The sequence below is a fragment of the Elephas maximus genome, chromosome 10 (genome assembly GCF_024166365.1).
Source record: "Elephas maximus indicus isolate mEleMax1 chromosome 10, mEleMax1 primary haplotype, whole genome shotgun sequence".
Classification (NCBI taxonomy): domain Eukaryota; kingdom Metazoa; phylum Chordata; class Mammalia; order Proboscidea; family Elephantidae; genus Elephas; species Elephas maximus.
In genome coordinates, this window is record NC_064828.1 from 21316250 (window position 1) to 21328600 (window position 12351).

The 12351-nt window shown below is 39.1% G+C and overlaps 1 protein-coding gene across 1 annotated transcript in view; it reads left to right on the plus strand.

The window, feature by feature from the left end:
* Positions 1-12351, plus strand: part of LOC126084412 (uncharacterized) — a 125104-nt gene that overhangs the window by 109769 nt on the left and 2984 nt on the right. The window contains 1 exon segment of the mRNA XM_049898998.1: positions 9651-9893. Coding sequence (XP_049754955.1) covers positions 9651-9893 — 243 coding nt within the window.

The following is a 12351-nucleotide window of genomic DNA, read 5'->3' on the forward strand; positions in this document are numbered from 1 at the left end:
CTCCTAATTTGTATTTTACTGATGTAACTAGTTGCATTTGTTGGGATCTAATCATTTTTAATTCTTTTACTTTTCCCACTTATCCTCCCCTACTTAAATTTAATGTCGTTATCCCTTATATTTTCTGTTATTGATTCAGATATCCCTGATGATTCCAGGAATTAGATTTTACAGAAAAAATTGTTTAGTACAAGTGAAGTTGTGCCTCCAGATCCAAGTAGAAACTCAAGAGTCAGCCAGGTCTTTCCTTTACTTTCTGTCAATCCCAAGTATATATCCCAACAAGCATCATATTCCACAATTTTACTTGCTGAATATCAATAAATACAAGTGCCCTCCACTCCGGCCCCACGACCCTGCTCCACTTCAGCAACTTGTCTCTTAATTGAACTGTTATCTTCTTTCCAGCCTCTCAAATGATTGTCGGGCCCTCTGTTGGCATAGGCTAAACTGTGATTCCTTCAGGATAGGGGCAGTACATTTTCATATAGTATTCCCACCACATAGTTCAATGCCTGGAACATACAGGTAGTCAGTAAAACTTTACTGAATTAAGACATGAATGACCATCGTTAGCTTTATGCTTTACATAAAATGTAAACTCTGACAGATGGTGATTTTTCTAATTTAAGAACCCATTAAATCAATCTTTCCACTAGTATTAAATTATCAATTAGTACTTTCTTAGACCATCATAAGAAACCATAAATTATAAATCAATAGCATTGAATATGAAGACAGTATAGAAAGTTAGGGTTAAATGAAAAAATTACTACCAAAATTCTTGAGTAATTAAGGTATGAAGACAATATAAACTTGTTGCCATCGAGTCAATTCTGGCTCTTAGCAACCCTAGAGGACAGAGTAGAACCGCCGCATAGAGCTTCCGTAGAGCGCCTGGTAGATTCTAACTGCTGACCCGTTGGTTAGCAGCCGAGCTCTTAAACACTGCACCACCAGGGTTTCCACCAAGACAATATAGGGATTTATGTACACTAAAAATACTTACTTTGTTTAAAGTGAGATCACTTGATTTTTCTGATGATTCAACATTACGTTGAAAGGTTGTTGGCTGCCGTCAAGTCGGCCCTTGACTCATGGCTACTCCAAGCCCAACAGAATCGACGCTCCCCAGTCCTGCGCCACCGCCATGATCTGTTGCAGATCAGACTGTCTTAATCCATAGGGTTTTTACTGGCTGATTTTCGGAAGTATATCGTCAGGTCTTTCTTCCCAGTCTGTTTTTGTCTGGAGGTGCTACTGACATCTGCTCTGCATCTTAGCAACACACAAGCCACCACCGGCAGACAGGTGATGGCCGCACATAAGGTGCATTGGCCACAAATCAAACCCACAACCTGCATCGAAGGCGAGAATCCTACACTGCACCAACACTGCCCTCATAGATTAAAACTCAGCACTTTTGCTTTGGAAACCCTGGTGGCATAGTGGTTAAAAGTTCAGCTGCTGACCAAAAGGTCAGCAGTTCAAATCCACCAGGCGCTCCTTGGAAACCCTATGAGGTAGTTCTACTCTACCCTGTTGGGCCGCTATGAGTAGGAATCAACTTGATGGGTTTGGGTTTTTTTTTATTTATATATTGTCTACCATGTACTGAACACTTATAATATACTATGTGTAGTCCTCTCAAGAACCATGTAATACAGATATCCTAATTATTATTTTACAGATGAGAAAACTCTGGTTCACAGGGCAACTTGTCCAAAAGCACATAGCCCAGGTTTTGCTGGCTGCAAACCCCAAGCTCTTACCTACTGTACTAATTGAACTCCACTTTGCATCCTTCTTTAGAACAACCTATTTAAAATAGTTCTGAAACTCCACTAAAGTTTGTATAAAAATGCTTCATATCCAATGTTGGGGAGGGGGGATATGCCAAAGATGAGAGAAGTGGCAGTAAGAATTAAAGGTAATATGACTTTGTAGTTAAGACTACATAGGCTTTGACATCACGCAGCCCTACTCCTGAGTTCCAGGTCTGCCTCTGTAACCTTGAGTGAGTTAGTTGAACTCTCCAGGTTTCAGTGTGCTTATCTTTAAAATAAATATAATAAAAGTTGTGCGAATCAAATGAGATTATGCAGGTAAAATCTTTACCACCATTTGTGCCTCGGTAAAATGGTAGCTATTGTTGTTGTTAATAAAGGTTTCTCGGCAACTAAATAGTTTGTGGTATATGTGCTTCCCTCCTTGGCTGAATCTGTGTACTCTGGTATTGTGGTGTAGGCAGTCTCTGGATTACAAACAAGATCCATTCTCGTGTCTAAAGATAAGTCGGAACAGGTGCACGCGGTTCTTGCTTAGCCTTACTTTAGTGCAAGAAAAGGCTGCAAACCTATTCAGTGATTTAAAAGCTTCAGGTACAGCAAGTGAAGGTGATTGTGATGAAGAATTTGTTGCAAATAGGGATTGGTTCAAGTGTTTCAAAGTGAGGTCATATTGCACGTTTACATAACATTGAAGGGCAACTAAGAGTTGTCCACAAGTCAGACTCTTGTAACCCAGGGACTGCCTGTATATTCCAAACGCCAGGTATTACCCTGAGATCTGTAAGACCGTACGATTTTACGGTTGGTTTAAAGATGCTGTTGTTAGTTGCCACTGAGTTGATTCTGACTCACAGTGACCCCAAGCGTGCAGAATAGAATTGCTCCATGGATTTTCAAGGCTGTGGCCTTTTGGAAGCAGATCACCAGGACTGTCTTCTAAAGTGCCTCTTAAGATATCCGAATACTAAGTTTGTGTGGGAGCCTCGACGTTGATGATGTTTACCAAGTAGGCAAGTGGCACAGAGAGTATTGTGTGTAGAGCAAGCTATTCCTGGTCCCTCAGGATGCTACTCAGATGAGCCATAAAGGACATTCACCTTTTTGGTGAATTACCATGTTAACTGTTGTTATGATGATTTAAAAACTAAATTCACAGAGTTTGCCTGTTTGAGCACCAAGCTCTATGATACTCTCCTAGTTACACTGCATCAGAGTTGTTGTTGTTAGTTGGCACTGAGTCAGCTCAGACTCATGGGGACCTTATGTGTAACAGGACAACTGTGTTGCCTGATCCTGCATCGACTTCATAATCTTTAGTGTGTTTGAGTGCATTGTTGTGGCTATCATGTCAATCCATCTCATCGAGGGTTTCCCTTGTTTTCACTGCCTGTCTACCAAACATGATGTCCTTTTCCAGTGATTGGTCTTTCCTGATGGCATGTCCAAATTAAATGAGCCAAATTCTTGCCATCTTCACTTCTAAGGGGCATTCTGGTTGTATTTCTTCTAAGACTAATTTGTTCATTCTTCTGCAGTGCATGGCGTATTCAATATGCGTCACCAACATCACAATTCAGATGCATCAATTCTTCTGCCTTCCTTTCTCATTGCCTAGCTTTTGTATGCATATGAGGCAATTGAAAGTATCAGAATTATGAAGATATTAATTCATGATTGAAAAGATCTCTTGAATTCTCTGATGTGCCTCAACCGTTTGTCTCTTCTGCTTCCTTACCACCTCCATGGGTGAAAAGTCCTGAAGTTCAAGGGGATAGGAGCTCTTCATCTTCTCCCATCTGATCCTTGGCCCATTCTGGTGAGGTTAATTAGGAAAAAAATATGGTTATTTTATTTAACAATAATTTTTTTAAGAACTGGCCAACTCTTACTGTTTTATTTATTTTACTTATGCACAAGGAGGTCATGTAGAGCACAGGTTTTATTATTTTTATGCCCTTTATTGAGGTGATGTCAAAGACTCTATAGTCAGGTAGAGGAAGAAGGAACAACAAAGTGAATTTCACCACACTGAAAGTATGTTGACTTTGGGCATCATCTACTCATTAATAAGCGTTTATTGATTGCCTGCTGTATGCCGATAGCTTAGACCTTATGCTAGGTGTTGAGAATGTTATTGTTGTTGTTATCCTTGTTGTGTCTTGTTGAATCAATTCCAACTTATAGCAACTCTATATGACACAGAAGAATTGCCCCCATAGGGCTTTCTAGGCTATAGCCTGGTCACCAGATCTTTCCCCCCTGCCGAGAGCAGCTGGTGGGTTACAACCGCCAGCCTTCCTGTGAGCAGCCAAGCACTTAACCCTTGCACCACCAGGGCACCATAGGTGTTGAGGATACTCTGCCTGTTTCCCCGAGTTCATTTTCACTCATCCTTAAGAAGAAATACAACACTGATTTACACTCACAATAAAATGCTGTGATTCAGCCATTAATGCCAAGTTAAGCTCTTGTTCAGATATCCTTGGAATAATCACAGTTTAAACTTAATGGTTGGTATGCGATCTTAAAGGAATAAACTTCTCATATTTTACTGTTTTTTAGCATGTCCAGACAATCCCCTGTTGTATCTTGCTATTAGTTTGTCTAACCTTTTTCAATCACTTTTTATTGCTATAATAATAGGTATAGTTGCCTAGTTGTTACCTATTATCTCTGGCTCTGTTCTCACAGCTAAAATAAAGCATGATGCCATGGATCACCTATTTAAAAATATATATTTTTGTTTATTTTAAGCAAGGGAATTGTGTACATTGGAAGTAGAGGGATATTCTTTATTCTTTTTTCCATTTTTACAGAGTTTCCAGTGATTTTTAGTATTTGGTCTTATCAGGACCCTTCCCTTCTCATCCATGACATTGCTTCAAAAATGAGTTGTTTCAGTAAATATTATTGAGTACCTACCTTGTGCTAGGAAACCGTGGTGGTGTAGTGGTTAAGTGCTATGGCTGCTAACCAAAGGGTTGGCAGTTCGAATCCACCAGGTGCTCCTTGGAAACTCTATGGGGCAGTTCTACTCTGTCCTATAGGGTCATTATGAGTCAAAATTGATTCAGCGGCGCTGGGTTTGGTTTTTACTTTGTGCTAGGCTCTATTCTGCCCTCATAGAACTTACATGCCAGTAGGGGGAGACAAAAAAATAAACAGGATAAGGAAGATCGAGGATGGGAGTGGTGGAAAGGGGAGGAGAGGGGGAACTGGGGTTACAATTAAATAGGGTGCTCATAGAAGGCCTCATTGAGAAGGTGTCATTTGAACAAAGGCCTAAGGAAGGTGAAGAATTCAGCCAAGGAGGTTAGTGGGATAAGCCAATCCAAGTACAGGAAATAGCTGGTGGAAATATGCTGAAGTGGGAGTGCTGGAGGTTTGTGGCTTCTTGGAGGGAGAGTAAGTTAGGCCATATGGCTGGAGAAGAGTGAAAGAAAGAAATAGAAAGCGAGGTCAGAAAGATAGGGGTAGAAGGCCAGGGATTGTGTCAGGCCATATTGGCCCTGGGAAGGAATTTAGACTTTACTCTGAGTACAATGGGTAACCAGGGAGATTTTGAAAGGACGACTGACCTAATCTGACTTATATTTTGAGAAGATCTCTCTAACACTGTGTTGAACATAGACTCTACCTGGGCAAGGGTAGAAATGAGGGGGGCAATTAAGAAGTTATTTCAGCAATCCAGGTGAAAAATCATAATGGCCGGGATCAGGGAGGTAGCAGTGAACTTGGTGAGAAGTGGTTGGGTTCTGGATATATTTTGAAGATAGAACTGACAGTATCTCCTGACAAAAGAAAGAAGGGGTAAAGGAAAGAAAGCACTAACAATATAGTCTAGTGGAGCTGGGGGCAAGATCAGAGAAATACAAATAAATGTAAACAAGCACAAAAATGTGTGATAAAACAAAAATTCATATCCACAATGAATTATCTTTACTGGGGTTCTTCATTACTTATATACTTGCTTTGCTGACATTTTGGGCAATACTGTTAACAGCATCTCGTTCGATAATTACAAATTTGATGACATCTTTTTTTTTTCCCCCGAGATTTGGTTGAATGCAAAGAAAAGCTTTGAAATGTAAATACTTGATAATTTCTTCTTCCCCCAAAATGGATTGAAACATGGCAAAATCTTGAGTCAGTCTTAGAAAGGACCATCTAATTCCAGAAAAACGTAGGAATCCTGGGTCTAACTCTCAGGCAGATAAGAAATAGCTGAATACGAAATACAGACTTTGGGCAACTTTAATTCTTTCCCAAATCAGGTTTACATGAAATATTTTTTAATTCCTTGAGTCAAGTACATGAATGTCTCTAATAGTTGATACGAAACCAAAAACCTCTTGCCATCAATTAAAAAACACACTCTAATGTCAAGTAAAAATTATTTTGTTGTTATGTTTAATAGTAGATAATCCTTTTCTGTTATTTACATTAGAACAAATTGTAATTACTGAAGTCCAAAGAATTGTACAGCACTATTTAAGCACTCATGTAAGAATACAAAGACTAGTATGTTGAAAGAGTAAAGTTTCTGAGACAACGTGGGGCAAGTTTGGAAAGATTTTTAAGGAGTGTAAAAATGGTGTGGGGGCGGGATCTGACCTCCAGCCCCACAGAGGGGAAGGAGAACAAAGGTCAACAGTGCAAGGATGACTCCCATGAGGCAGAGGCCAGACAAGCCTCCTCTCTCCACCATCTTTATTCAATTTTGACACCAACCATCCCGCCCACAGCACTCTCTACTGGCTTCAATAATTCATTGCAATGGCCACACAGAACTCACAGATCATACTTATGATTACAGGGTTTATTAGGGAAGTAACAGTTACAATTCAGGCTCAGCAACACTCAAGATACAGTTCTTCCATCAGGATAGCTTCTTCCCAGTCGTGCTCACAGGCACACCTCTCCCTGCCCCTCAGTATCTGCCCAAAGGCACTCAGCTTTCTCTCTCGGTGGGGTGAGAAGCCCACCAAGCCGTCTCCTGCTGCCAGGTCTCTCCTGTTAGTCTCTCCTTCCTTGGTGGTGATAGGCTCCTCTTCTCTGTTCTGGAATTGGCTGTCTTCTAAGGCAAAACTGACCAATCCTCTTGGATTTCCCTATCACACAGTCCTGCCCAATTACCTGGGTGGGAGTTATAAGACCATGGCTAGAAAAGCCACACAAAAATAATCAATCAGTATTCAATCACATCACAAGAAGAAACTACGATATTCAATTTTAGAAGAAAGGGAGATGACATGGTTTGACAGTGGCTTTCTTATTACACAGAATACTATTTTGGTTATCTTCATAATTGAGTCTGATGATATACTTTGTCCTTTAACAGAAAATTATATTTCTAGTATCTTTCTGGGTACATTTCTCTGACACTAAGCAAACTATTTGTCGGAAGGAAGTTGAATTTACCAAACCAGTCAACCCCAATTCACGGCAGCCCCATATGTGTGTCAGAGTAGAACTGTGCTCCATGGAGTTTTTCAGTGGCTGATTTTTCAAAGGCAGGTCGGCAGCCCTTTCTTCCAAGGTGTCTCTGGGTAGGCTCGAATCTCCAACCTTTTGGTTAACATCTGATTACATAAAATGTTTCCACCATCCGGGGACTCCAACTGAATTGAAGATGGTTTGTATTATTTTAAATAACCTTTTCCTCTGCCCTTTGCATCAGAAAGCCTTAGTCACTCAGCACTGGGTCAGACCAAACCCACTTTTATTACTTTTACTGCAGAACATCAACCCGTATTGCTGGATCAAACATGTTGGTGTTTGCTCCTTCATCTACTCAAGGTGACCTCTAACAAAATTCTGACTGCTTTTCTATCCATTTGTCTGTGAAAAGAGTTTCCATTTTAAACTCCCAATTTAACAGTGGGAAAAGGTTAAAAAGAAAGTCAAACCCTCCTCCAAAAAAAAAAAAAATCGTCCACAGTTTCCCACTGAATCGGAGCCAAAAGCTCTGCCAATTTTGCTCTCATATCTCCGAGCTGTAGCCTGACCCTTTATGTGACCAGTCGGGCTTGTTGCACAAGATCTATCTGGGCGCCTTTCTGAAAGTGCTATCTTCGTCCATATTTCAAAACACTCACAGATATTTTATCATTAATTAGTATTCATATTATGTCTCAAACAATCTGTTCAAGAATAGGGGAAGTGAACTAGTTGAACAGCTCCTCTGTTTGTCTAGTAATTAACATGGATGATGTATGTAGAGGGAAGGCCTTGTAAGGGGAGAAGGTGGACAAATGTTGGGTAGGTAACTCCTGGGACATTTAAAAACTTACCTATCTCAGAGGCTGGGCTTCTACAGAAAATTGTACTTGGCAAACAGGGTGGGGAGACACAGGCCTCTTTAAAAATAGACCCAGGCCTCTTGGATTCACAGCCTCCTAGATTTGCTTTTCATCATGTTAGCATGCCACTTGGGAGCTGGCTGGACTCCCTCGTGCAGTGACATATATTTCATAGTGTGTTTTTTTTTTTTTTTTTCAAACCATTTGTTCTTTCAACCACAACATGGTTTTCATTTCTCTTTCGAATTTGAGGGTGTATATATAGATTGATCAAAACAATGTTTTCAACATTCCAAACAATTTAGAAAGATAGTGGATGGGTGTCAGTTAATCTATTATGTTCCTCTCCTCCTCCTCCCCCTCTTCAGCTGCTAATCTTAGATCTTGTGTGCCAAATTGTGTAAGATATTCTTCCAATAACTACATGTGTGACTCTTTTGTGAGCTCTACAGACAGTTACGAGGACAGATTTGGAGTTGCATATGGGACTGTCACATGGTTTGATTGCCTTGTCTTCCAGGCACTGCGATTTCTTTCCACGGAGCTTTAATATTGAGGAAATTTTAGTTGTGATAAAAGTTCAGAAAAGTCTCTGTAAAAGGATTTAAACAACCCAGGAATAGGAAGGATTTTTTTTTTCTACTTACCACCAATCTATATTTTGCATTTATATTCACTGAACTGTTCAAATGTTTACTCTTTCTAATAGTGGAGCGGGGGAGTTGGGAGGGATTCAGGGCTTCTTTTGAAAATCAGGAGAGTTAAGAGACTTTATTGTCCTTCTTGCTCTTTTGGAGCAAAATCTAGTAGATGTCTGAACCGAAAAAGAAAGCAGATGCTTTGTAAAAAGGTCTCATAGCTCATGTCCAATTATAGAGGCTGATTTGCAGAAAAATGTGATCTACCAACTGTTAGGAGCCAAAAATCCTGTATCTTTAGTCTCTGAAATGGATAAGGTGCAAATCCATTTTCAACTTCACAGGCACTTGCTGAAATTTTTCTTTTGAGACCCAAGCCCCATGTATCCCTCTCATCCCGTGAGGGATACATAGCCGTAAAGCAAGGTCTTTCTCCTAATCTTATTTTACAGGTTTCTCAAGGGTAAATGATGTCCTCATTATACCTGTGTTCAATGAATTAGGACTTATGACGCTGTACAAATGTTAATCACACATACTCACAGATAATTATTTTGAGGCTCAGTATGTGTGGCTATGTGTCCTCAGATTAATTTCATCCAGTAAAACAAATACGGTGGTTAATTTTTCAGAATTGCATTTTTAGTCCATGAGTAAACTCAGTCATCTTTGTCGCTCTGGAGGAAAAGTCTTCATTCAGAAATAATAATAATGGATCTCAATTATTGATTGCCTGCTCTTAACCAAATCCTCATATAATAGATGTTTTATGTATATTATTCCTAAGCCTCAGAAAAATCCACCAAAGTAAATATTGTTATCTCCATTCTTCCAGTTGAATAAGAACTTGATAGATAACTTGAATGAAGAGAGAAGTGTGGTTTCTTATTTTGGAGCTTAATTTTCTTTTCCTGTTTTAGGTTGGAGAAGCACGGTACCTTGCTGGGCAAATCGCATTAGTACCTTGCACAATGAAGCTTGTGAGTGGTGGAATACAAACAGAAGCTACCTCGTCCTTAAGTCACACCCTGAAAATCCTGGAGGCTTCACACAGAGGTGCTGGATTTCACCACATCCTGGTGGCTCACTGCTACATCACAAGCAGCAAGTTCATTGCCACTGCTCTTGCTACCTGGCAGAAGAACTTGAGAACACAGAAAAAGGTACCTACGGTATCCATTTTATTTCTCATCTGCAAAAGAGCAATTTATGCAATGGTTTTCTTCAGGCGGTATCAAGTCTTTCTAAGCGCATTTCTTAGGGGTTTGAACTAAATCTGGCATAATGAGGTTTGATTGAGCTGTTATGTTCTGCCTCGTAAGTGGCTGTGCACAATTGAGAAAGAAAATTGCTTAATAGAAAGTTATAGTCATCACTAACTTTATCTTAATTCCCCAAAGCAGTAAGTTAAGAATTCTTAAGAGCAGCTTGGAGCTCTTAGAAAATCCTGAAAAATACTCTGTTTAGAAATATTTCTTTCTGCTCATAAGTCACACTGCACTTTATGGGGATGGGGGGTTATCCTTCTCATATTTTGTTCACTTGGGGAAGGTTTTATCTATTTCTCCAAGGACCTTTAAAAAAGGCCTCATCTTTCCATTCTTCTAAAATATTTAAGAGATTCTTTTTCTCAGCAGGAGGTCTGGTTTAGGATTGTAATTTTTAGGGGTCCCACAGACATCAAAACTGGTTTCTGAAATATATTGAATTGTGATCGTATAGTATAGTGTCATCAGAAAGAAAGAGATTAAATAATAATAACATATTAAGTTGATGATGGGAATTTATTCTGGGAAGAACTTATAGGGATCCATTCTTTGCTGACACCAAAGCTACATTGACAGTACAGTTATTATTCTAGGATGATAGAATTATCCACCCAGTAAACCCATGAGCCTCACCTGAATAAGCAGAATAATAAGAGTTTAGTAAGGTTACTAGATACAAAGGATATGTGCAAAATATATCTTACCTTCTGAATATCAGCAATAACCAGTTAGAATAGATAATGGGAAAAAAGATCCCATACACAGTAGCATCCAAAACTACAAGAAATTTTAGGGTTGCTATATTATATGAGTCAGAATCAACTTGACAGCAGTGAGTTTAGTTTTAATTTTGGTTTATAAAGAATACCATAAATCTTTATAGCAGGATGAAGGAAAAATATACCATGTTTCTGAATGGAAAATATTTAATGATACCTATCTTCTATGATTTTAAAAATAAACTTATAGAATCAAGTCTTATAGGGAGTGAACTTAAAACAGTATGTCTGAAGTAGATGTGAAAGAATAAACCAGGCAAAAATAGCCTGGAAATTTTTACCAAAAGAAGAAGAATGAGGAAGAGGAAGAGACGGAAGAGAAGAGAAGGTGAGGGGAAGGAGAGAAAGAAGAATGAGAAAGACTTCTACCACCAAATATTAAAATGTATTGTAAAGATACAATTAAAATCATGTGGCATTGGGGCAGGAGCAGATAATAACGAGTGGCTCAAAATTGAAATCACTCTTAAAGTTATGTGTGTCCATGTTTCAATCAAACAGGAACACAGAGGTCTTGCCGCCTGTTTCTGACTTGGCAAGCCTTATTTGGTGATACCTTGTTTTCCATGAATGGGCTTTCTCCTTGTCACACCTGAAACAAGGTGGCATTTGCAAGCAGTCAGCACTGTCTGCCTCCTTCTTTGGTCATGACACTTGTGGGTTTTTTGAAACTAGTGGAAACTAAAGCTTGCATCTCTGGGAAGCTTTCTTTGTAACTCCTGGGTCTCTAGAATTCTTGCAGAAGTTGCTTTCTCTAATTCGTAGGGAAAATATTTCCTGGATTTATACTTTGTTTTAATTTATTTTTGCTGTGGCTGACACATTTAAATTTTAGCTATTTCACAGATTTTTCCCACTGGCTTCATTTGGTATTCAATGAAAACTAAAAATAAAATGATATCAAATTTTAAATTATTTAAGCTAAACTTAAGTTTTAATGTAGAATAAACATATTTGTTCATAATGTATTTCCTCGCACTTATCTACAGATGTGTGTCCCAATTTGGGAAGAGTTGCACCAAGGAAACAGTTTGTATGACGTCTTTCAGAGAGGCTGGTGGGCAAGATAAGTGCTGGTCATCTTTATAAAACAAACCAAAATCAAACCCGTTACCACTGAGTTGATTCCAACTCATAGTGACCCTATGGGACAGAGTAGAACTCTCCCACAGGATTTCCAAGACGCAGCTGGAGGATCCGAACTGCTCACCGTTTGGTTAGCAGGTGCATCTCTTAACCACTATGCCACTAGGGCCCTGGTCATCTTTACAGATCTTGCAAAATGAAGGGAATTTCTAGACATACCAATCAAACTCACCTTACAACTAAATATAATGCAAATTACCACAATAAACAGAAAATCTGAGCATTCCAGTTAGTTGTACTTAGTTTCCTACTTAGTTAATGTCAATTAGGTACTATTTATAGTAATTTGCTACATAATCATTATATGTTGTTCTTTTGATGCTGTAAGAAGGTACACTTATAGTTAAGAAGAAAACGAGTTTGGAGAAAAGATCATTTTGCTGAGTTGAAATTTATAGCCAGTATTGTAAGGCATAAGGTATAAAGGA